The sequence below is a fragment of the Natator depressus genome, chromosome 2 (assembly GCF_965152275.1).
Source record: "Natator depressus isolate rNatDep1 chromosome 2, rNatDep2.hap1, whole genome shotgun sequence".
Lineage (NCBI taxonomy): Eukaryota > Metazoa > Chordata > Testudines > Cheloniidae > Natator > Natator depressus.
The window spans coordinates 179,397,504-179,422,751 of NC_134235.1; the positions used below are offsets into that span (position 1 = coordinate 179,397,504).

A 25,248-nucleotide genomic window follows, 5' to 3' on the forward strand; every position below is an offset into this window, starting at 1 on the left:
TAGGCAGCTTGTTTGTGTCAGCTTTGGTAACCAGCACTATGAAATCAGGTTGATAAATCAATTGTGAGAGTGTGGCAGCTGTGTTAAATTGACAGCATTTCATGCCTGAGGTTACTTATAATCTGCATTGGACATAGGTTTAGAAGGATTAGATTTTTATTGGTAAATGTTCATTTCACTATACACACACAAACGAATGAAAAAATATTTCTGCCGATAATCAAAATTTACAGATACGCAAAGTGAGAAAAATGTTGTTGGAGAGCTTATTGGAATTTGATTTAAGGATGTTTTCTTTACATATTTTGAAATGTGATGTTGACAATTTGTGTTTTTAATGGTTCTGAAGCTTTAACTTTTTGAATCGCAACATCCACTGTAATTAAATAGTTGTCTGACCTCCTTTCCCACGGCCGTGAAAATTTAAATCAATAAAAATGAAAAATATGCCTAAAAAGAAACATGGATATTATCTGGCAAAGTTATAAACAAATAGAAATCGAATTCTGCCATGCTTAGACAAGGTGCATTTTTATACACTGTGGGTGGGCAATTCCTGGCCCGCTCTACAAAATCCAAGTAAAGGGCCTTACTCGAGGGATATATGTAGGATTTGGGGATGGAATACTCCCTTCTCTTCCCCCATCTAGTGGTAGAGTGCTGAACACCAGCATGGCTATTCCACAGCAACTGCTATAGCTAATAAGATGCAGCCATGGCTGTTGTCCCTGTGTGAAGGGGATTTGGCAAGCTGGATCGGTATATTCATAGATCCACTGGCCATGAACCCTAATCCCTTCATCTGAGATAACTGCTCTGTGCCAGTCAGTGGGTTTGAAGCCTTCATCCTCATATGACATCTCCATAGACTTGCTCTTTCTTTTCTTGTGAAATCCCACAGATTCTGCTGCATTTGGGGCCTTTCAAAGCTTTATCTCAGCAGGGAGCATTTCTGCCTATATAAACACTGCAATCCCGATCCTGCTTTCGTTGACTTTAATGACAACTTTCCCATGGTCTTCAGCAGTGCAGGATCAAGCCCTGTCCATAGGTTATCTGAGATTCAAAGAGGGCATAATTTAACTCACAATTTAACCCATAATATTCCCACAGGAAAGCATAATTTAACATCCCCTGTCATATGACAGGTACTAATCAATGAGTTGCAATTCCAACATCAAAGCAGGGGCTACAGAATCTGTTTTGAATTATGAAACTAGCCATCCATAGGCTTTCTGTTTGTTTGTTTTTTTTTAACCTAAATCAGATCACTTTTATGTCTCATATTGCTGTTGTGTGCAAATTGTGCAATATGTTAACAGGATTAAAAACCTTCTGTTGTGGAATTGTACTGAACCTGCTGTTGATGTGAGTCTTTACAGTGAGCTTATGCTTAAGGTTCTCTTTGTACTGCTGTTAAATGCCTCATCTTCAGTGGTTTGAAATCAGATATTGGAAAGTATAAGAAAATATATAAATTAGGGGACTATAAAGTAAGCTCTGTACAGCTACATTTACTGGCTAAAAGTTTAACACTGTACTAGGGCATATATGATGGGATGTGGCGGGTTGCCACATATCCTGTAATTCAACAGCACAATTAGTATTTTTACTGTACATCTTTGAAACTGGGGCTGTTTTTTACTCATATTGGTGGAAAACTGTTCCATGGATGGTGCAGGGAAGAGGAGAAGCCCTGAAAAGGAAGGGAAGGCAAAACGAAGTGTAAAGAGATTTAACCACATTAGCTGATCATAGCTTCTAATTGCCACAGAAAAATTTGTTTATATTTAATTAATGTGCATGGTGTAGAGGGCTTTTATAAAAGGCCCATGATCTAGGAGCCATACTTCTCAGATGGCCGAACTGAAGCCTAGAGATAGAGAGAGATGATGGTAAACCTTATAAGACTGTGTTCCTTACTAGCATGATTGCCATTATGAAATAATAGTACACATCATCATCATCATCGTTCCTGTTAAGCCTCTGGCGTTTAGGGCAGTGACAAAGCTCCTCCGCTCCTGTCTGTTTCTGGCAAGTCTTTCAATGATTTCCCCAACTGTGCCCCAGGTTTTTCAGCTCAGCTTCGACAGCTCTTCACCATGTTGTTTTCAGGCAGCCTTGTTTTCGCTTGCCCTCCGGTGTCCATCTTACTATTGCTAGTCTGGTGATGGAATCAGTTTCCATCCGAAGCACATGGCGAATCCATCTCCAATGCCTCCTGGCAATGATGGTGCTCAGATCCTCTGGGCTGCATTGTGTCAGTAGATCTTGGTTTGAGATTGTTGTGGGCCAAAAGATACGGAGGATTTTTCTGAGGCAGGTTGTATGAAATGAAGACAGTTTGGACATGTCATACTTTCTCATTCCCCAGCATTCTGCACTATAAAGTAGTGTTGAAAATACACAGTTCTGATAAATCTTGCGTTTGGTTTTGGTGTTGTGTTTTGATGATTTCCAGACTGTATTTAAGCTCCTGAAGGTGTTCCTGGCTTTATTGATTTTGTTCCGGATGTCCTGGCTTGTTCCACCATCCTGGCTGATGGTGCTGCCCAAGTATGTGAATGTTTCCACACTGGTGAGAACATAATCCTCTATCTGTACTGATGATGGTGTGACAATATTAAAGATCATGATATCTGTCTTATTGCGGTTGATTTTCAGTCCAATTTGCTGGCTGAGTGGGTTGAGTCAAGTTGTTTTTTCTGGTATATGGTGTTGGGTATGTGATAGGAGAGCAACATCATCTGCGAAGTCCAGGTCTTCAAGGGATGAGAAGAGTGTCCATTTAATGCCTCTTGGCATGTCTTCTGTTGTACGCCGCATTACCTAGTCGATGGCAATGTTGAAGAGGATTGCAGACATGACACACCCCTGACATACTCCTGGTTTGACTTCAAAACTGAGCTCACTGTGATTAACACTGCATGTAAAGTTGAAATAGAAGCTTTAGATGACATTGATTACATGGAAAGGAATTCCATATGCCCGCAGAGTGTGCCGTAGGGCTGGTCCTGTGAATGCTATCCAAAGCCTTCTCAAAATCTATGAAATTTATGTAGAGTTGCCATTGCCATTCTAAGCACTGTTCTATTATGTTTCGTAGAGTGACTATCTGGTCTGTGCATCCACGTCCTTTCCGAAAACCAGTTTGCTCTTTTCTGGGAATGCTATCAACTGCCTCTGATGCACGCTGGACCATAATCTTACACAATACCTTGCTTGGCATAGATGAAAGTGTGGTGCCACGCCAGTTATTACAATCACTAAGAATTCCTTTCTTTGGTATCTTCACTATAACCCCACTGGTCCACTCATCTGGCACTTTTTCCTTTTCCCAGACTGATGTAAATAGAGGGTCCAGGATAGATGCTGCTAATTTAGGATTTACCTTGGACAATTCTGCATTCAAATTATCCTTGCCAGGAGCTTTCCCATTTTTTAAGGATTTGATGGCTTGAATGAGCTCTTCCTTATTTGGGGTGTCTGTGTTGACATCAAGATCTTCTTTTGCCTCCTGGATGTTTTCTTCCTCTTTAGGTGGCTCCCTGTTCAGCAATTCTTTGAAATGCTCTGTCTAATGCATTTCTTGTTCTGTTTCGGCTGTTAGTAGGTATCCTCGTTTGTTCCTGATGAGTGTTTGTTGGTGTCTGCTGTTTACCACTGATAAGCTGTGTCATTTTGTAGACAGTTCCTTGTTCACCACGAGCAGCTGCATCCTCTGCTTGTGTTGCCAGATTATCAATAATATGCCATTAGTCTGCTCTCACAAGGCATTTGACCTCCCGCTGTGCCTTGCTATACTGCTCGTGGTATTTGTCCTTTAGCTTCTGGGATTTAATGTCTAAAACTTTTTTTCTTCAGGGCTCATCTGTTTCTATGGCATTCCATGTGCTGGGTGTAATCTACTCCTTCCTTCTCTTCTGCCTGTAGCCTAGACAGGCTTCACTGCTGTGTTTATAAATTGCTGTTACTTTGTCCCACTTCTTGTTGATCTCCTCATCTGCATTCCTCTCTTCTTCATCAAGGTCTGCAAGTGCTTGAAACCTGTTATTTAACTGCAGAATGAAGGCTTTCTGTATTTCAAGGGACTTTAGCTTGTCACTATCATAACGTTTGGTGGACCCACACTTCTCAGTTTTACTTGATGGAGGCTGTCACCAGGTGGTGGTCACTGCCTACATCTGCACCCCTTTTCACTTTCACATCTGTCAGTGAGCATCACCATTTGCCATTGATCCTGATATGGTCAATCTGGTTCTTATCGCTGCTATTTGGAGAACATCGTGTCAGCTTGTGAATTTCACGATGTTCAGATAGGGTTACGCCGATGACTGGGTCATTCATATTACAGAAATCAACAAGCCTTTCTCCGTTTTCATTCATAGTGCCACGCCCATGTCTTCCCATTGCTCTGTTGTTGTTTGTGTTGTCCTTACCGACCTTGGCATTCAGGTCTCCCATGATGATAGTTAGGCCGTGATGTGGTACTCTCTCTCACTACACCTGTAGTGCAAGGTAGAATTTGTCCTTTACTTCTTGATCACTGTTGTTTGTTGGAGCATAACACTGAATCAGGGTGATATTATTATGTTTCCCTTTCAGTCTGGCTCTCATAAATCTGCCGCTGATGGATTTCCATTCAAGCAGGGAATGCTCCCCTCCCTTCTTCAAAAGGATGGCAACACCCTCATGGTTTTGTCCATCACCCTGTGTAGAAAACAGCAAAGTTTCTCCCAAGGCTGCTGTTAATCTTCCTGATCCCATCCATCTGCTCTTGCTGACACCCAGGATGCGTAAGCTGTAGCGTCTAATCTCTGCTGTGACCTGAGCTAGCTTCCCTGCTTTGTACATTGTCCGTACCTTCCAAAAACCAAATTTGATTTTCGTCTTGGTGTTGAGCATTTCAGTCTTCATGCCAGTGGCTTTCTTTCAGCTTTCACCACTGGCAGTCATATGGGTCATTGACTCCTGAAGACCGTCTCACACAGTAATTGTCGATTTTTCCGTCACTGTTTCCATAACACATTTTGTTTTTTACGGGACAGGGTTGTTAGCCCTGTGCCTAATCCTCAACCAGGAGGACCAGGGTGTCTGTTTTGTCTGGTCCCTCCCCCACAGACCAATCCAGCATGGCTGAACCTACCAGGAACAAAAATCCCCTGCCAACACAGGCTCTGGGGATCGTTAGAGCACGCAAGCTGTCCCACCATGACAAGGCACGTACGCCAGAGGACAGAATAGTATACGGTGTTTAAGTTAATCTAACTCTAATACTACCAATTTTTGCTCCTGAAATTTTTCCCATGGAATTTTTGTATATGTGGAAGAGTGTAAAAAATTCAAGAGGGAAAATTCCCAAATGTTGTTCCTCCTTTTGAGGAAATAAGAGAAAAAGTGCCTTTCTGCGGAGTTTTCAGTGCTGCTTTTGTTTTTGTGGGTGTATATAGTATTTTCACTTTGGATTGTGCACAAACAGTAACTTTTGCAAATCCGAATTCTCAGAGAGAGACTGTGTGTGTGTGAGAGAGAGAGAGAGAGATCTATAAAAATAAAACAAAATAAACCCTTTGGATTGAGAGCTCTTTGGGGGCAGGGATGGAACAGAACAGATCCCTGAACCTGGTCCTAGTCTGGGGCTGTAGTTGCTATTGTAATATAAATAATACATATGTGTAATTAAATTTAATATTGGGTAAGACAAGTGGCCCATATTTATTCATTTGCTTTGCCTTTGTAACACTGAATTCCTAAGTAGTCAAACTTTGCCTGGACTGAAAAGGTAACAGGACTAAAAAGATGATTTCTTTCACATATGTAAAATAATATAACTGTAATATATCTCCCTATTTCTTTATCAGAAATATGTCCTGTTTGGCCATTATGAGAGAATGGAAAGGGTACCAGAATTGGTGGAGTGGCTGATCACCATTGGAGCAAATGTTGAGAGCATTGGAGCATACCCACTTCATGCAATCATCAACCTCTGTATCAAAGCAAGTGAGTGACATCCCATGTCAGTATAAAACAAAAGCAACCATAGTCAACCTACAGAGAATTTGCAGATAAAGTTCATATTTAGCAATCTAAAATAAGCTCAAATCCAAAATATATAATCTTCCATAGCTCTAGTCATTACTCTTTTAAAAAAAAAAAAAAAAATTACTTGAACTACGTGTCCAGTTCATGTGTACCTGGGAGTCCTGTGAGCCTAATAGTGACCCTCTCTTCTTTGATTCAAACCTGAAGTGTAACTGATGTGACCATCTCAGACCCTGAATGTGTCAACTCTGAAAAACTTGTCTGGGGATCAGGGTACATGTTTAAAATTTGCAGGCCAAATTCAGAATTGCACATGTTAGGGAAAAAATTGTTTTTTTTTCTTTATCTCCAACAAAGCAACTTGACATCATTTGTTGCTTGGTATTTTACACTATAATTCCCTCTCTGTCACCCTTAACTTTTAAAGAGAAAGTCTTTGATAGCTTGTCTGCCCACCTCAGGGGGAGGGGAGCAATAATACTTCCCCATATCCTGTCCTAACAGGACAAAGTATGCTGTTTAATAACATGTGGTTTTAATTTATAATCATTTCAGAAGGGAACCATCTTTTCAGATGGCTACTGGATGAGATACCAGACTTGAAGGGTAGTATCAACCAGCAAGACCAAGATGGTTGCACAGTCTTGCATGTCGTGGCCTCTCATTCCAGTGGATATCCTATGAAACGTATGTAATTAAAAATGGACTTTTTCATTAGCACGGGCTTTTGTTTGTTATGGCAAAAGAAAAAAACTCCAGACCTTGGTATTCTTTATTTCATGCCAAGGAGAATGACAAAAGGCTTGCAGGCTCAGTGTACATTTATAACTATAGCAAATATAGCAGAACTTAAATTATACGGCACTGCTTTGGTGGCCAATTTCTTTGTCATTTTGCATAGTTATTCTGTGTAAGGTCTTTTATTTTGGTTGGTTGGTTGATTAAGATTTAGCCACAGCTTGCTGCAATTTATTTACATCTTTCTTGGTCCATTTCTGTATTGATGCTCTCAGAAATTTAAAAGAAAATTTAGGCCTCAAACTAGTCTGTGTTTTTTTTGTTTTTTTTTTCCACTTGTAGGGGAGAACCAAATAAAAACTTCTCTTGATGTCGGTTGCAGTGTGTCTTGGCTTAAACGTGTAAAATTTGAGAGCTGCTTTTCTTTAGCTGTCTTTTGGGGGTCAAATAGCCCTGCCATCTCTGTGGATGCTTTTATCTTATAACTATAGAAACCTAATTTTGCTTTTTATTTGCATTTCTTAATAAATCCACTGGGTGGCAACAGGAAGTAAGCATCAGTCCTGAAGTTACCCTAGGCTTTTTGTTCATTAAACACAATGGCATTCTGGTGCCTCCCTTTGATCATCTGTGTGAGTCTCATTCATACTCTTTAATTTAGTTTGCTGTAGAGGAGTCGCATTTCTTCTCTCACAGCTATCCCATTGGTTGCACAGCAAGTACAGTTCTTGCAAAACAGATAATGGAAGAAATTTCAGAGCCATCTTGTTGACAAAACTTAGTTAAAATAACATGAATGGCAAGGCATACATGTACAAAAGCAAGAGAACTGTGTTAGTGTGCAAAGGTGTCTCACTTCTTCCCAATCTTTTCTTCTCCAAGTTTTGCCTGGTATTCTAGTAAGCGGGACACATACAGTGATTGAAGCTGTTAACCTTGCAGTTGTGTCTGAGGAAAGTGGAAATAATCTGATGCAGTTTTCCTAGCAATCATTTATGCTCCTTTCACTTGCCTGGCTGATCCTTTGATTCTCTGATGCTGCTCCTTGCTGTTCTTTGGCTGTGATTTATAGCACATGTTCAGCTGTTTGAGGTGGCGAGTACATCTCCTTCTCTCAGGGTACACAGTGCCCATCATGATGGAATGTGACAAAGTGTGACAGGAGTATAGAGTCTTGTGGTATATTAAAGATATTGTGTCAAGCTTTGAATCAGAATTTATATTTTGGGGTTTGGCCTATAATGTTTGTTCTGCAATGTTTTAGAGGCAGTTATATTCGGATACTAGCTTCCTTTGAAGAGAATGGTAGTAGTGTCATTTATCAAAATGGAGATAACATATGCAACAAGACTTATTAAGTAATCATATTTTTATGCCAGTCCTGATATGAAAAAAACCTAGTGACCAGCTATGGTTTCACGCTAATCTTCGATACTTTTGAAATGCTTTCCTCTTTCACCAACCAATGCACTAACTAAAACAAAAACAAAAATCAACCTCTCCTCCTCCCCCCCCCCCCAAATCACACACAATCTCCAAAACAAATTGATAAAAAGCCTTGTTTCCTGTAACGGCTTCTATAAAATTGAGCTGTTCTTTTTTTGTTTAAAAAAGCATTTGAAACCATGGCAGTGATTTTTCTTTCATTCTGGAGAAGAAGATTGTGCTAACTCTCTACTGTATTTATTTTATGTTTCAGGTCAGACAGAAAATGTGCAGATGCTCCTAAATACTGGGGTGGACCCCGCTATTCCAGACGCACAAGCAAGGTGTGCCGCAGATATCTTGAAAAAAACCAAAAACTTCAAGGCAGTAGATATAATCAACAATCACTTAGCAAGACATGCTCCTTCCTCTAAGGAATCACCAGGTACTGATTGCTTTTCCTGTTTTAAATGACATTCTTCGTGTACAGAAATGTTACACTTCTCATAGGCTGTAGTAGGTTTTTTTTTTTTTTTTTATAGCGTTCTTCTCTAGTGGAAGTGTATGAAAGTGTGCTGTTGTTGCCACCCTACCTCCCCTTGTCTCCAAAGGCCTACATAACACCCTGCTGACATTTCTAACTTCGTACTGCACTGTCCTGAAGCCTCTCTGCTCTGCCAGTGATGCCTTTTCGATGCCCTGTTGTCTGCTTCTCCCATAGCCACCTCCTGGTTTTTTCAAACTGCCTTTGATGCACAGAATGCCCTCTTAGTCTTGACCTGCTGAATTACTACTTTGGCTGTGTATAGATTCCTCCTGAAGTCTTGCTGCTTCTGTGATGAATCCTAACATAATTATTTTTAATTAAAAAAAAAAAAATCTACCACCAAGTTGTTCACGTCCAAACTGAATTATTGCTGCAATTGTTGTTGTCCTTTCACGTTCCTTCCCCTCTCTAACGTTAGTCAGCCCCCCTCATTGCTTTCTGTGCAAGAAACAGACCCCAGTCCTGTAAACGCTTGCTTATGTGCTTAGCTTTAAGTATCAGTGAGACTACTCATCTGCTTAAAGTTACACAGGTGCATAAATAGTTGCAAAACTACTCGGGCTGTCTCCAGCTGTCATTCTTATGTGGTCTGTCACTTGGATAAAGTTACATTCCGCAAAGCTGCTGGCAAACTCATGCTGAGGCTAGACTTTTTGTTTTTAGGGCATTTGTTAATTAATGTAAACCACATGGTCATTGTACATTATCCTGAGTATGGGACAAATTGGGAGATATTACATTACTATGTTTTTATTTTAAAAATGTGTTTTTTTATCCATATAAGCTGCCGATAAAATGCGTATATATAATTATATTTTTAACCAACACCCCCCCCCCCCCCGCCCTTTTTTTTTTTCTTTTCCCCAGGAAAGAGCAAAAGCAAAGCCTCAGTTGATGAAACCAACTCTTTTCTGGATGCTTTTGAGCAGTTCTTGATGTTTTGCAGTCCTGAAAACCAAGCACAGCATAAAAATTTGTTGAAGCACGAGACGGTTCAGAGATTTCTGAAGCTTTTGTCTACTGTAAAAGGTAACGTGAATTCCCATCTCTCCCCTTCACAAACTTAATAGTACAATAGATTTGATGTTAACATGTAGCATGTTTTCCACAAGTATCTGTAACAGAAATAGTTGCAGAAAAAATATTACTTCCTATTCTTGTTGGTGGGTTTTGCATTTTTTTGATTTAAACTTTTTGAAGAAGAATACAGAAACAAAAAGTCACTACAATGAAAAAATAGTTAAATTTATACAGTAATTATTAACGCCATAGCAAAAGACTGTAAACATACCAATTCTGTTCTTTTATGCTTTTAACTCTGTGTTGGTGGTTGTTTTTGTTTTTTAATTTTGACATGGGGAAAGGACCAGTGCATGACCCTGTGTATACTAGTTTCAAATATAATCTAAAACAGGGGCGGGCAAACTTTTTGGCCTGAGGGCCACATCGGGGTTGCGAAACTGTATGGAGGGCCTGGTAGGGAAGGCTGTGCCTCCCCAAACAGCCTGGCCTCAAGCCCCCTGTCCCCCCACCCCCCGTCCCCTGGTCCCCTGACTGCCACCTGGGACCCCCTTTCCCTTATCCAATCCCCCGCCCCTTTACCATGCTGCTCAGAACAGCAGGAGCTCGCAGCCCTGCCGCCCGCGCTGCCCAGCAGGAGCAGCAGAGCACTGGCGGCACGCTGAGGCAGCAGGGGAGGGCCAGGGGTAGCCTCCGCGGCCAGGAGCTCAAGGGCTGGCCAGGACAGTCCCGCAGGGCCCGTGGGCCGTCGTTTACCAACCTCTGATCTAAAAGGTGGTGTTTTAATAATTGTCATGTCTGTGCCATGTTACATCATAACTGCATTAATGCATCTATGTGCAACGAATATTACTATATTTTCCACCACTTTGTCACCAATGTAAATTACCTTGATCAAAGCTGCATTTAACAATTTTTTCAATCATACTGAATAAACTGGAGGCATGTTAGCGTTCCATTTTCTGCCGATTAAACATCGTGCTATTAATGACCTGTTAGTACCTATTCCATGGTGTTTGCTGGGAGATTTAATTTTATTCTACTAATTTCAATATACCGAGTTTGGAGAGGGGGCAGATCTTTGTATTCAGAACTGCAGAAAGACTTATGCATATATTCTGCTTTTTATGGCAGTTTCTGGCAAGAAAAAATTACATAGGACAAGTTAGCTGATGGTTGGTAGCATCTCCAGCATTTTCTGTGGTTAACTAAACTTGCGTAATGTTCGACATTCTGGTATGAGCCCTGTTTAAGAGGCGCATCTTTTTTTTTTTTCTTTTTTCTTTAAACATTTATAAATTTCTCAACCTCAATAAGGAAGAAGTGTGTGCCCTTTGGCATTTTGTTGTGACACTGAGAAAATGTCCACACTTTGAGCTGGATGTGCGATTACCAGCTCAAGGGGACATACCCACACTACTCTGATTGAACTAGTGCGCTAAAAATAGTGTGGTAGCCACAGCAGGAGGGGCTAGCTGCCCAAGTATGTGCCTAGTGCATATATGTATTGAGGTACGCCAGCTCGATCGGAGCTGACATGAGTATATCAACTTGAGCTGGGATTTACACCCCCCAGCTCAAAGTGTAGATGTATACCCTTAGAGTGTCGATATGAGTGTCAGAAGTAGCAGCCTCTAAGGAGAAATAACTCCGTTGCAATGCCTGATCCTGGAAAGTTGGTTGGATAGTATTACAGAATCTTTTCTACCAGTTGAGATACAAGTCAATGGTCATTTTATGTGGCTAGCCATTGCTGTAAAAGGGATTTCTTGAGCAGAGAGAAGAACTGAAAAAAACTTAGGATTCCTACATAATTTTGAATACAAGTTACCATATTTTCAGGGTGCTTCCTTGCTTGAGAAAACTGTTAACTTCGTTTAGGGTAAAGAAAGAGAAGCTCTTTGTGGAGGGAAACCTGTCTTAACACCCTCCCCTGAAGAATGGTAAAAGCTTTTCCCATGGATGTTTGAGTGAGGTACATATTATCAGTCTGTTTTAAATGAACTTGCTTTTGTTTATCTGGCGTGCAGATGAAGTCTCAGAGCTGTAAACCCAAAGATCATTTACCCACAGAAAGTATTTTGCATACATATTGAAACCTATCTACAGGTAAAATTTGCATGCTTTTCAGCATTACCACTGTGAAGACCGAACTTAGCTTGAGTATTTTCCTACTGAAACATAAACAATGCAATGGGAGCGGTGGCCAAGACTTGTTGATTATGTCTGGAACAGAAGGGGAGTTGCATTGACTCCCTTTCTCTAAGTACCTGACCCAAAGCACATTGAAGTCAACGGAAAGACTCCCATTGATTTCAGTGGACTTTGGATCAAGCCCTAAATTACTAGGATTTAAGGGAGGTAGCGGGGACTCTTGAGAATAAAGCAGTGGAATAGAGAAGACATATTTCGGGCAAGGACAGATCTTGGGAGACAGGCCAATCCTTGCTTACAGACAGCCCCCCAACCTGAAGCAAATACTCACCAGCAACCAAACACCACACAACAGAACCACTAACCCAGGAACATATCCTTGCAACAAAGCCCGTTGCCAACTGTGTCCACGTATCTATTCAGGGAACACCATCGTAGGGCCTAATCACGTCAGCCACACCATCAGAGGCTCGTTCACCTGCACATCTACCAATGTGATATATGCCATCATGTGCCAGCAATGCCCCTCTACCATGTACATTGGTCAAACTGGACAGTCTCTACGTAAAAGAATAAATGGACACAAATCAGATGTCAAGAATTATAACATTCAAAAACCAGTTGGAGAACACTTCAATCTCTTTGGTCATTCGATTACAAACCTAAAAGTTGCAATTCTTCAACAAAAAAAACTTCAAAAACAGACTCCAACGAGAGACTGCTGAACTGGAATTAATTTGCAAACTGGATACAATTAACTTAGGCTTGAATAGAGACTGGGAGTGGATGGGTCGTTACACAAAGTAAAACTATTTCCCCTTGTTTATTTCCCCCCCCCCCAACCCTCACTGTTCCTCAGATGTTCTTGTCAACTGCTGGAAATGGTCCACCTTGATTATCACGACAAAAGGTTTTTTCCCCTCCTGCTGGTAAAAGCTCACCTTAAGTGATCCCTCTCATTACAGTGTGTATGGTAACACCCATTGTTTCATGTTCTCTATGTATATAAATCTCCTCACTGTATTTTCCACTGAATGCATCCGATGAAGTGAGCTGTAGCTCACGAAAGCTTATGCTCAAATAAATTTGTTAGTCTCTAAGGTGCCACAAGTACTCCTTTTCTTTTTGCGAATACAGACTAACACTGCTGCTACTCTGAAACCTGTGGAGGAGAGTGAGCCTAGGATGCAGTTTGAAGGCTTAAGCGGGGGGAAGGTGTCATGGTGCTAGGAAGCCACTTTCTGCTCACCTCCACCTGCTTAGCCATAGCAGAGAGGGCCAAAGATGCCAGGGAGGATCACAAAAGTTGGTGAGGGCTGACAGGAGATGGAGCTTCCACTGTTAGCTGCTCTCCTAAAAGCGAGCAAAACCTGTCACTATCCTCATGGCAGGGAACATAGACTTGCTCTTCTCCCCTGCTGGCTCAGTGCACCTCCCCCATCTTGTCTTTCATGTGGGGGTGGATGGGGGGGCAGCAAGGCACCCCTTCCGTATGGTCTCCTTTTTCCACCTGCCCCAGTTATATGAGCTCTACCCCACCACACATGCAACTGCCGGACGTTCCTCAGGACCAACAACCCCCTGTCCTCAGAAGCTGCTGACTTGCTCTCAGGTGCTGCCCTACCTCACCTTTCCTCCCCAGTGACACTTAAGAGAAATACCCTGGATTCTGCTTTTAGAAATCTGGTTTCTTCAGGCTAGAGAGTTCTGGCTGGGCTCCTGCTTTGAATAGAACGGGGTGTTGGCTGTGTCACCTGCTTATCAAACAGTGTTGTTGTCTGAATGGTGATGTGCTTCCTTTGAGCTCTTGCAGCTCTTGTTGGCCCTCTCCAGGCAGCCTAGGTTGCTATAAACCACATGCTGGGTCGAGAAGGGATGAGTGGAGGTGTGTGCTCTGAGGGACTTTTCTCCTCAGTCCCCTCCCACCACAGCTGCTATGGGGAGCCAGCACTTCAGCTCACAGGCAGACAGATGTTCTAGTTGAACTTGAGTTTCTCACGGCCTTGCTGTCTGCTGACCCCCTGGATGTGGGGAGTTCACAGCCTGCCAGGCCTCAGCCCCCTGCAAGGTCATGGTACCAGATCAGACCAACCCTGAGGCATGGCTCAAGAGTTGGACTGACCACAGCTGGTAGCTCAGCCCACATAGTGCTGGGCTTGCAACAAGTGCTAGTCTCCGCATGCTATCTTCACTGCAATGCCTCTGCATCAGCTATGTCTATCCTGGCAGAGGTTGGGTTCACAAACCACTCCAGGTTCCCTGAGGCATCCTTGACAGATTCCTGTTTTACGGGTCCCCAAAGTAATAGCTTTATGGCAGGCTTCGAGGTGCCTTTTAGCCCAGCTCTAAGATGGTAGGTACCAAGTTTATTTCTGATGCTGCCAATAGCATCTTGGCACCTGTCTCTGAATGCCCCTTGAGGGGCAAAGCAAAATACAGATCTGTTGTTCCTGGAAGGGCTATCACATGTCCCCCTAAAACTCAACACTTGGTTAACGGCTGCTTTCTAAAAGATAAAAAACATTTTTAATTTTTCTTCCCTTCTGCAGCATTTCCCAAACTTTGGAACTCTGGGCCGGGGAGGTGGTATGCTGGGATACCATAGGGGTGAGAGGTGGTGGATCATGGTAGTTTTTCAACATGAGGATATTGGAATTTAAAAATGGGAAATGTTTCATCTTTACAAAAACTAAAACTTAACATTTGATCAAACCGTTTTCTATCTTGATCTTAGAAAGCTGTGCACATACTGTGGTTGCATACTGGATGTGTGAGAGAGAGGGAACACCGCTTGGCAAGCAGTCGGTCAGACCAGAAAGGGATTTTGGTGATGGGAAATGCTCTGCTAATCCCTAACTGTGTAACCCCCAGCATGTTTTGAAATGTACTGTTATAAATATGAAAGCCTGTAAGGGAGTTGTGATTAAATGGGCATTTAAAAAAGGTAATCCGTTGTAATCGGAGAAAGGTGAGTAATCCCTGGTCTACTCTATCCCTCTAACCTTTTATGCTTCATGACCATGCCACTGAGTCTCTACTCTACTCTTTCCTTCACCCAGATTTTCAGGATACTAACCCTTTCATTTTTATAGCTATTAAATAGATTCTTTCCATTGTGCCTAGTCTCTTTCTGAGTAGGTTCTTTCTCAAACCCCCTCCCCCTTTTTTCCTAAATTCCAAAGAGTCCAAGGCTTTCAAGATTTGTGAACATGTTCAAGTGAAATTTTTCTCAGAAAAGAGAGCATAAAAATGATGGCATTTTCTTATTCAACAGAGCTGCACCCTGTGTCAGAGTTCTGTATGCTGCCTTTAGTGACAAAAAATAAATGTTAGAATTGTAAAGCCAACAGAGCAAAAAGAAACTGTGTTTTGTTCTGGCTTACAGCAGAACTATTTAAATTAGTTCCTAGCATAGGGACAGATTTTGCCCTCAATTACACCAGAGCAATTCAATTAAAGAACTTGAAGACAACTGAGTTGCACAGTTGAAACTGAGAGCAGAATTTAGTCTGCAGAATCTTTTATTCAGATCTTTCTGAGCTGGCAGTCAGAAAACTCATATATGTACTTGTATAAACTCAGCAAATTTGATCTGGAAATAATTAGTAAATGGCAAACACGGAATCCCATGTTACTATTTTGTTTAGAGTCACTCTTCAAATAGAACTGTGTTAAGATCCAAACCAAGAGCCTGGGTCCTGGGCTGACAGAGGTATGGAAGAGGGGGATGAAGCAGCCTTTCTGGCCCCCATGGGAATAGAGAGGACAGGAATGTGTTTGCTGCAGCAGCCTTGCTTCCTGACTCACCTGTGCCCTTTGTTTGCTCATTTCTGCACAGGGAGTTTGTGTGGTTTGGGGCTTTGTCTTGCTGTGGAGTGCGTACCACATGTGTGTCACATCCTCTGTACAGCAGAACCACACCAGTTCCACTGCTAAGGGCCTGGGTTTTGCCCTAAGTGTCTGTGTCTGTCTGGACTCTAGTAAATTGATCTCTCTATTAGGGTATGTCTACACTACGAAATTAGGTCGATTTTATAGAAGTTGATTTTTAGAAACCGATTTTATACAGTCAATTGCGTATGTGCACTCTAAGCGCATTAAGTTGGCGGAGTGCGTCCTTACTACTGTGGCTATCCCACGGTTCCCGCAGTCTCTGCTGCCCATTGAAATTCTGGGTTAAGCTCCCAGTGCCTGATGGGGCAAAAACATTGTCGCGGGTGGTTTTGGGTACATGTCTTCAGGCCCCCCTCCCTCCGTGAAAGCAACGGCAGACAATAGTTTCATGCCTTTTTTCCTGGGTTATCCGTGCAGACGCCTTAGCACAGCAAGCATGAAGCCCGCTCAGCTCACCATCACTGTACGGCTCCTGGGTGCTGCTGGCAGATGCAGTACTGCATTGCTACACAGCAGCAGCTCCTTGCCTTCGCGGCAGACGGTGCAGTAGGACTGATAGCCATCGTATGTCTCCTGGGTGCTCCTGGCAGACGTCAGTGAGGTCGATCAGGGGCACCTGGACAGACATGGCTGTTTTCCTCTTAGAGTACCGAATGGGAGCCAGAGACTCCAGGTCATTCTCTTCTTTAAGTTTCGTCTCATGAAGATTCAGTCTTGCCTGGAATATCATGCGAGTTGGAGGCTTCTGCCTCAGGCTGCTCTCCCAGCTGGCAGCACCGTGTGGTCGCGCCTACCCCTTGCTCCCATGGCTCATGAAGCCTGGACAGTAGTAAGGAGCAATTCAACTGGAGGCTGAGCAAGTGCAGAATCATAGAATATCAGGGTTGGAAGGGACCTCAGGAGATCATCTAGTCCAACCTCCTGCTTAAAGCAGGACCAATCCCCAACTAAATCATGTCAGCCAGGGCTTTGTCAAGCCTGACCTTAAAAACTTCTAAGGAAGGAGATTCCATCACCTCCCAAGGTAACGCATTCCTGTGTTTCACCACCCTCTTAGTGAAAAAGTTTCTCCTAATATCCAACCTAAACCTTCCCCACTGCAACTTGAGACCATTACTCCTCGTTCTGTCGTCTGCTACCACTGAGAACAGTCGAGATCATCCTCTTTGGAACCCCCTTTCAGGTAGTTGAAAGCAGCAATCAAATCCCCCCGTCATTCTTCTCTTCCGCAGACTAAACAATCTCAGTTCCTTCAGCCTCTCCTCATAAGTCATGCGTTCCAGTCCCCTAATAATTTTTGTTGCTCTCTGCTGGACGTTTTCCAATTTTTCCACATCTTTCTTGTAGTGTGGGGCCTGAAACTGGACACAGTACTCCAGAGGAGGCCTCACCAATGCCGAATAGAGGGGAACAATCATGTCCCTCGATCTGCTGGCAGTGCCTCTACTTAATACATCCCAAAATGCCATAGGCCCTCTTGGCAACAAGGGCACACTGTTGACTCATATCCAGCTTCTAGTCCACTGTAACCCCTAGGTCCTTTTCTGCAGAACTGCTGCCTAGCCAGTCGGTCCCTAGTCTGTAGCAGTGCATGGGATTCTTCCGTCCTAAGTGCAGGACTCTGCACTTGTCCTTGTTGAACCTCATCAGATTTCTTTTGGCCCAATCCTCCAATTTGTCTAGGGCCCTCTGTATCCTATCCCTACCCTCCAGCGTATCTACCTTTCCTCCCAGTTTAATGTCATCTGCAAACTTGCTGAGGGTGCAATCCACACCATCCTCCAGATCATTAATGAAGATATTGAACAAAACCAGCCCGAGCACTGACCCTTGGGGCACTCCACTTGATACCGGCTGCCAACTAGACATGGAGCCATTGATCACTACCCGTGAGCCCGACAATCTAGCCAGCTTTCTATCCACCTTATAGTCCATTCATCCGGCCCATACTTCGTTAACTTGCTGGCAAGAATACTGTGGGAAACCGTGTCAAAAGCTTTGCTAAAGTCAAGGAACATGTCCACTGCTTTCCCCTCATCCACAGAGCCAGTTATTTCATCCTAGAAGGCAATTGGATTAGTCAGGCATGACTTGCCCTTGGTGAATCCATGCTGACTGTTCCTGATCACTTTCCTCTCCTCTAAGTGCTTCAGAATTGATTCCTTGAGGACCTGCTCCATGATTTTTCCAGGGACTGAGGTGAGGCTGCCTGGCCTGTAGTTCCCAGGATCATCCTTCCCTTTTTTAAAGATGGGCACTACATTAGCCTTTTTCCAGTCATCCGGCCTCCCCGATCGCCATGAGTTTTCAAAGATAATGGCCAATGTCTCTGCAATCACATCCGCCAACTCCTTTAGCACTCTCGGATGCAGCGCATCCAGCCCCATGGACTTGTGCTCGTCCAGCTTTTCTAAATAGTCCCAAACCATTTCTTTCTCCACAGAGGGCTGGTGGTAGAATGTGCCTTTGGACATTTAAAAGCTCGCCAGCGCTGTTTGCTGACTAGGTCAGACCTCAGCGCAACCAACATTCCCATTGATATTGCTGCTTGCTGTGTGCTCCATAATATCTGTGAGAGTAAGGGGGAGACGTTTATGGCGGGGTGGGAGGTTGAGGCAAATCGCCTGGCGGCTGATTTTGAGCAGCCAAACACCAGGGCGATTAGAAGAGCACAGCAAGGCGCGCTGTGCATCAGAGAGTCTTTGAAAACCAGTTTCATGACTGGCCAGGCTACGGTGTGACAGTTGTGTGTGTTTCTCCTTGATGCAAACCCGCCCCTTTTTTTGTTGATTTTTAATTCCCTGTAAGTCAACCACCCTTCCCCCTTCGAAATAAAGTAACTATTGTTTTGTAACCATGCACTCTTTCTTTATTAATTAAAAAAAAATGAGATAACTGACAAGGTAGCCCGGGTGGGGTGGGGGAGGAGGGAAGGACAAGGCTACATTGCTTATTGTAGCCACACTAAAAATCAAACTGTTCAAATGGCAGCCTTCTGTTGCTTGGGCCATCCTCTGGAGTGGAGTGGCTGGGTGCCCGGAGCCACCGCCTCCGCGTTCTTGGGCATCTGGGTGAGGAGGCTATGCGACATGGGAAGGGAGGGCATGTGATTATACAGTGGATGCAGTGGGGAGTCTGTGCCCTTGTTGGCTTTCCTGCAGCTCCAACAGACGCTTCATGAAGTCTGTTTGCTCCCCATTAGCCTCAGCATTGCGTCCTGTCTCCACTCTTTGCACTCATTTAATTCTTTCCTGGCCTCTGCCACTGAATGCCTCCATGCATTAAGTTGTGCCCTATCAGTGCAGGAGGACTGCATGAACTCAGCAAACGTCGTCGTGAGTGCGTTTTTTTTTTCGCCTTCTAATCTGCAATAACTTCAGGGACGGAGATGATAGGGGGAGCGTAGAAACATTCTACGCTCTACAATTCTGGGGGGACTGCATGGTCACCTGTGCTGCTGAGTGCTGCTGAGTTCGCCACGCTGACCAAACAGGAAATGAAATTCAAAAGTTCCCAGGGCTTTTCCTTTGTACCTGGCTAGTGCATAGGAGTTCAAAGTGCTGTCCAGAGTGGTCACAATGGAGCACTCTGGGATAGCTTCTGGAGGCCAATACCATTGATTTGGTCCACACTACTCCAAATTTTACCCAGCATGGTCAATTTTAGCGCTACTCCCCTCGTCGGGGAGGAGTACAGAAGTCTATTTTAAGAGCCCTTTGGGTCGACGGAACAGGGTTGGTTGTGTGGACGCAGTCATTTTTAAATCGACCTAATGCGGCTAAATTCGACCTAACCCCGTAGTGTAGACCAGGCTTTAGAGACAAAGGTAGTCCCTCTAGCCATAGGTGTGATGAGCTTGCCTAAGAAAAGTTGAAGTTCATTAGCATAGTCACACTTTCTGCTGGGAGAAGCTTAGAAGCCAGGAAGAGAAATGATGTCCTAAGGACAGGAGGGGATAAAAAGGGTCCAGAAGAGTGCAGCAGTTGAGGTTTGTTTCAGAAAATGAGGGATAAGAGCAGGAGAATAAAGATCTTTTTTTTTTTTTTTTTTATTCCCATGAATTTAGTCCTTTTGATAAAGGTGCCAGACTGAGAGCCCCAGAGGTGGAGGTCCTTTAACAGATACAGCAGAGGCAGCAGCATTGCAAATTTCTCAGTACAGCCTCACCTAAGTGCCTAAGCCCTTTCCAGGAGACCATCACCTTTAGGACTAAAAGTGTAGTTCACTCTTCGCGCCTTATGAATCCTTGGCCTCTGCTGGTTGTGAGTTAGTGACAAGTGTGGTGATATATTTTGTCACGTGCACACCCCTGTCCATTAAGAAGTGGACCGAGGCCAACTCACTTCTCATAGGGAACCAAGCAGCTTCTGGTGATACATGTTGTTAAGCAAAGTAGAATTCTTTCTGTAAAGCAATAATTAGAACGCTCTTCTGACCTGGAAACAGAAAGTCCGTGTCTGCTTTCAGTTTTTGTTTGTGTTTTTTGTTTTTCTTGATCAGTGTTCAGGTCTCCCTCCCTTTTTGGAGGGTTATTTAAATCCAGTCTAATTTGTCCAATTCTGTCTGGCTTTACCTGCTATCTGATCTCCGTATAGGAAGCCTCCTCTATAGTCAGTACCGTTGTATTTAGCTTGAGACAGTTTAATAGCCAAAAGAAAAGGAGCACTTGTGGCACCTTAGAGACTAACATATTTATTTGAGCATAAGCGTTCGTGAGCTAGCTGTAGCTCACGAACGCTTATGCGCAAATAAATTTGTTAGTCTCTAAGGTGCCACAAGTGCTTTTTCTTTTTGCAAATACAGACTAACACGGCTGCTATTCTGAAACCTGTCTTTAATAGCAAAGGTGCTTTACTCTTAACCCTTTGGATTCTCCTCCAAAGGCTCCTGCATTAACTAATTAATATTTAACGGTCAAGATTCCACAGTTGCGTATTTGGTGCCTGATAAGGACTCCTTTCCTGACACTGGGAGTTGTTCTGAAACTGAAGGTTTTTTCTTCAGGTGTTAAGAACTTGCACTATTGGGGCAATTAGATGCAGTTGCTGTCTGATTTTGCATTCTCTGTCTGTACCACATCCAGTCAGTCCTCTCATTCTTTGTGAGAAGGTTTGAGGTATCTGGAGCGTCATTGTGGTTTACAACTCACCTCCCATTCAGGGTATAACAATCCGAGTTATTGCTTTGCCATTTTCCAAGAATGGGAATTGTCTGATTGAATACTTTTTGAGTTATCCAGTGATTTCTTGTTTCCTTGAGGTACTAAAGTAGCAACTCATTTACCACTAGTTTGTGAAGTCCTTTATGGGGTCCTAAATCTTCTGTCTTGAAAAAATATGGTCAAACTGCAGCTTTATTATGTAGTTGGTGGCCTTTGTTATCAGGACCTCAGACCAGATGTTCATAATAGTCCCTTCTGGCCTTAAAATCTATGAATCTAAGCCTCCTAAGCAGATCTCGGAACAGAACCTTCTTGCTTGCCTAAGGTAGCATTGATTTTGTTTGTTTGTTTTTCCCCCCATGATGCTGGATATAGAGTACTAATGCAAGACTGCCAGTTACATATACTGTATTTTTACATATTATACATTATACATATTACATATACTGTATTTTAATGGGGATTTGTATTCTTTTTTCCAGTCAGTGATTCTGGAATCAGTTTGCATTGGTCATTATTTTATTGCTATTCTGCTTCTATTTAATTATCTTTTGCTTTGCTTCCTTGCAGAAATTCCTAAAGAAATGGTTTGTGACATTTATGATACCTGTGCTAGCAGCTTCATAAAGCTTTTGTTGGAGAAGCAAATGTGGCATGAAGTTTTGCTATTGTTAACACGGAAAGCCAACGGGGAAATGCCATCATGTGGTGGACTCATCAGAAACTGCAGTCTTTCAGACCTCAACATTGGCAGTGTTATCAAACAGGTTGACAGACGGGATAAGCGACGGGTGCATCTCGTAAGATGCTTGCTAGAAAGAGGAGGTGAAAACTCAGATATTAAAATGTCCTAGAAGGTTTTGAACTTCTGTTTGCTGACTGAAACAGATTATTTTAGAAATATCACAACCTGACTCTTCTGGCCCAGTGTAAATGCAATAGTGTTTTATTAAAGGCTTGATTCTGTCCCCTATATTGATTGTGGAGTAAGCTACTACTCAGCTTGAGTAAGTGTGGCAGAATCTGATCTGAAATGGATATAGGATTGTATTTGGGGAGGAAATGGTCAAGCATTATTTTTGCCTTATGCTTTGCTTGATTTTTTTTTTAATTGTAGTTAGTTTGTTTGTTTTTTGTTTATTTTACTTCCTCATTCCCTTTCCTCAATTTCTTCCTGGTTAAAAGAGCAGAATTGACATCATTGCCTTGGTGTGTCACAGTTGCTTTAGCTATTCACTTCTTGGGAGACTCTTCATAAAGAGACTACCGTGCTTATCCATTTTGAAGTTTCCACTTTAAATCTGAATGGGAAATTACAGGTTTTCTCATTTTGGGTGAGGAGAACTGTAAAGAGCCTGTGTTCTTTGTTCTGAATGTAAATAGGCACTGTTAGCCTCACTTAGGACCCCCATATTATTTTCCTTAAGGTTTTTCATGGCAAAATGTATTTTCACACACACACACACACACACACACACACACACACACACACACACACACACACACACACACACACACACACACACACACACACACCTACCTCTTTCTATATAGTATTCTAGGTGCTTTACAATAAGCATCACACACACACACACACACCTACCTCTTTCTATATAGTATTCTAGGTGCTTTACAATAAGCATGAAGACAAGCTCCATCCTCCAAAGGGTGTTCAGTGCAAGTAGCTGAAGTTTTAAAAAGAGAGAGGGGGAGAGAAAAAAAAATGAAATAGCCATTGTGGCTCACCATATATGACGGCTTTTGGAGAAGAGGAGCAGTTACTAGTTGTGACACTCTGGGGTCTGTTCTGTTTTAGTCCTTTGCTCCTGCTAGGTCTGGCAATCAGGACTACTCTGGCACGTTTTTTCCCCCCTCGACCGATGCAGTGGAGATAAATTAATAATTTTAAAAGGGGTGGGGGGAAGTAGTCTTAATGTGTGCCACTAATGTGTACAAGCAGCACTATAGCTTTGTGTAGGTCTGAAGCCAGAAGAACTCACATTCTTTTCTTTTAGTATGTGACTTCTACACTGATTTATTGAAATGGGTATGTTGAGGCCTTCATATTTAAAGAAAAAAATTGTTTTTAACTTGACTCAGTTTTGGGAGCGCTCATATGAGGTTGGCTTAATATTTGAATTTCGTTAATATTCTGTTAAATGTATAAATGTGATCAGCTGGTTAAACAATGCATATATTCTTTAACATCTACTTTCTCAACAACTGAAACTGAAGTCTTACATTTGATGCTCTCTTTGAGTTTACAGATCTAATGTATCAAATTTAATCTTAAGGATTCCAATCTATTTCACTAGCTTCACCTGAGGGGACTGGAGCCATTCCTGAAAAACCACTGCAGATATGCTTGAAAAATAATGATTTTGAATTGGCTTATTTGCTGCTGAGCCATGGTGCAGATACTCGGAGTGTTTCTATTGTTGAAGGTGATACACCTTTGCATGCTGCAGTCTCCATCTGCTTAGATAAAAGTGGTGAGTCTTTCTTTTGGTGCGCAGGTCCACCTAAACGTTTATTTTATTCTGATTTATTTTTAGGAAGGAAGCTTTATTATTTCTACTTCTACACCTGCATAATGAGTAATATTGTATAGGAACCAAAAAAAAGTGAAGGGTCAGAGAAGGAAGAGAAATGTTGAAAACTGAGTTACAACTGTTGAGTCTCCAGAATTTGTCCCATAATTTCCTTAAGTTCTTTACTCTATTTTTATTCAGTCCTTACCCAAGCTAAGCATTCATTGACTTTAATGGGAGCTTTGCCTGAATAAGGACAGAATAAAAACTGAGTAAAACACTTTAGAGCTTGGTGCAAAAGAAATTAGTATAAATTAAATAATACAGATTATTTAATATTATTTTATATTGTGTTATATATTGATTTTCAGAAAGCCTTTGACAAGGTTCCTCACCAAAGGCTTTTAAGCAAAGTAAACTGTCAGTGGATAAGAGGGAAGGTCCTCTCGTGGATCAGTAACTGGTTAAAAGACAGAAAACAAAGGGTACGAATAACTGGTCATTCTCAAATGGAGAGAGGTAAATAATGCTGTTCCCCAAGGATCTGTACTGGGACCAGTGCTGTTCAACATATTCATAAATGATCTGGGAAAAAGGGGTAAACAGTGAGGTGGCAAAATTTGCAGATGATGCAAAGTTACTGAAGATAGTTAAGTCCAAATCAGACTGTGAAGAGTTACAGAGATCTCACAAAACTGGGTGATGGGGCAACAAAATGGCAGATGAGAATGCAAAGTAACGTGCATTAGAAAATATCCCAATTATACATACAAAATGATGGTGTCTAAATTAGCTGCTATTCAAGGAGGAGATCTTGGAGTCATTGTGAATAGTTCTCTGAAAACATCTGATCAGTGTGTAGCGGCTGTCCAAAAAAACAAAAAAAACCCCAAAACAAGAGACACCCTAGCAGAGTGTTAGGAATCATTAGGAAAAGGATAGATAATAAGACAGAAAATATCATAATGCCACTATATAAATCCATGCGCCCACACCTTGAATACTGCATGCGGTTCTGGTCACCCCATCTCTATAAAGATATATTAGGATTGGGAAAAGGTACAGAGAAGGGCAACAAAAATGATTAGGGGTATGGAACAGCTTCCAAATGAGAAGAAATTAAAAAGATGGGGACTTTTCAGCTTGGAAAAGAGACAACTACGATGGGATATGATAGAGGTCTATAAAATCTTGGTTGGTGTGGAGAAAGTGAATAAGGAAGTGTTGTTGTTTACTCCTTCACATAATGCAAGAACCAGGGGTCACCCACTGAAATAATAGGCAGCAGGTTTAAAACGAACAAAAGGAAATATTACTTCACACCATCCCCTGACAACGAGTTCCACTGTGTGTGTGAAGGCCAAAACTATAACAGGGTTCAAAAAAGAACTAGATAAGTTCATGGAGGATAAGTCTATCAGTAGCTATTAGCCAAGATGCTCAGGGACACAACACCATGCTCTAGGCGTCCCTAAATCTTTGACTACCAGAAGATGGGACTGGATGACCAGGGATCGACCACTCAATAAATTGCCCTGTTCTGTTCATTCCCTCTGAAGCATTTGGCATTGGCCATTGTTAAAAGACAGGATACTGGGCTAGATGGACCATTGGTCTGACCCAGTATGGCCCTTCTTATGTTCAGATAAACTGTCAAGTTGGGTTCAAAATTCAGGTTTTGTATAAAAATGGTTTTGTAAATCCAAAGGATTAAAGCAGTGTCTTTATTGAAGTTT

At 42.4% G+C, this 25,248-nt stretch overlaps 1 protein-coding gene across 4 annotated transcripts in view; it reads left to right on the top strand.

Moving 5' to 3' along the window:
* Positions 1-25,248, top strand: part of TRANK1 (tetratricopeptide repeat and ankyrin repeat containing 1) — a 76,758-nt gene that overhangs the window by 21,070 nt on the left and 30,440 nt on the right. For 3 of the 4 annotated variants that reach the window (XM_074945407.1, XM_074945405.1, XM_074945406.1), the window contains exons 8-13: positions 5,862-6,000; positions 6,598-6,729; positions 8,480-8,650; positions 9,620-9,781; positions 21,552-21,806; positions 23,297-23,473. In XM_074945407.1, coding sequence (XP_074801508.1) covers positions 5,862-6,000; positions 6,598-6,729; positions 8,480-8,650; positions 9,620-9,781; positions 21,552-21,806; positions 23,297-23,473 — 1,036 coding nt within the window. Of the gene's footprint in view, positions 1-5,861; positions 6,001-6,597; positions 6,730-8,479; positions 8,651-9,619; positions 9,782-14,796; positions 14,895-21,551; positions 21,807-23,296; positions 23,474-25,248 lie in introns of those variants that run through there. The other variant, XM_074945408.1, reaches the window with a different exon arrangement.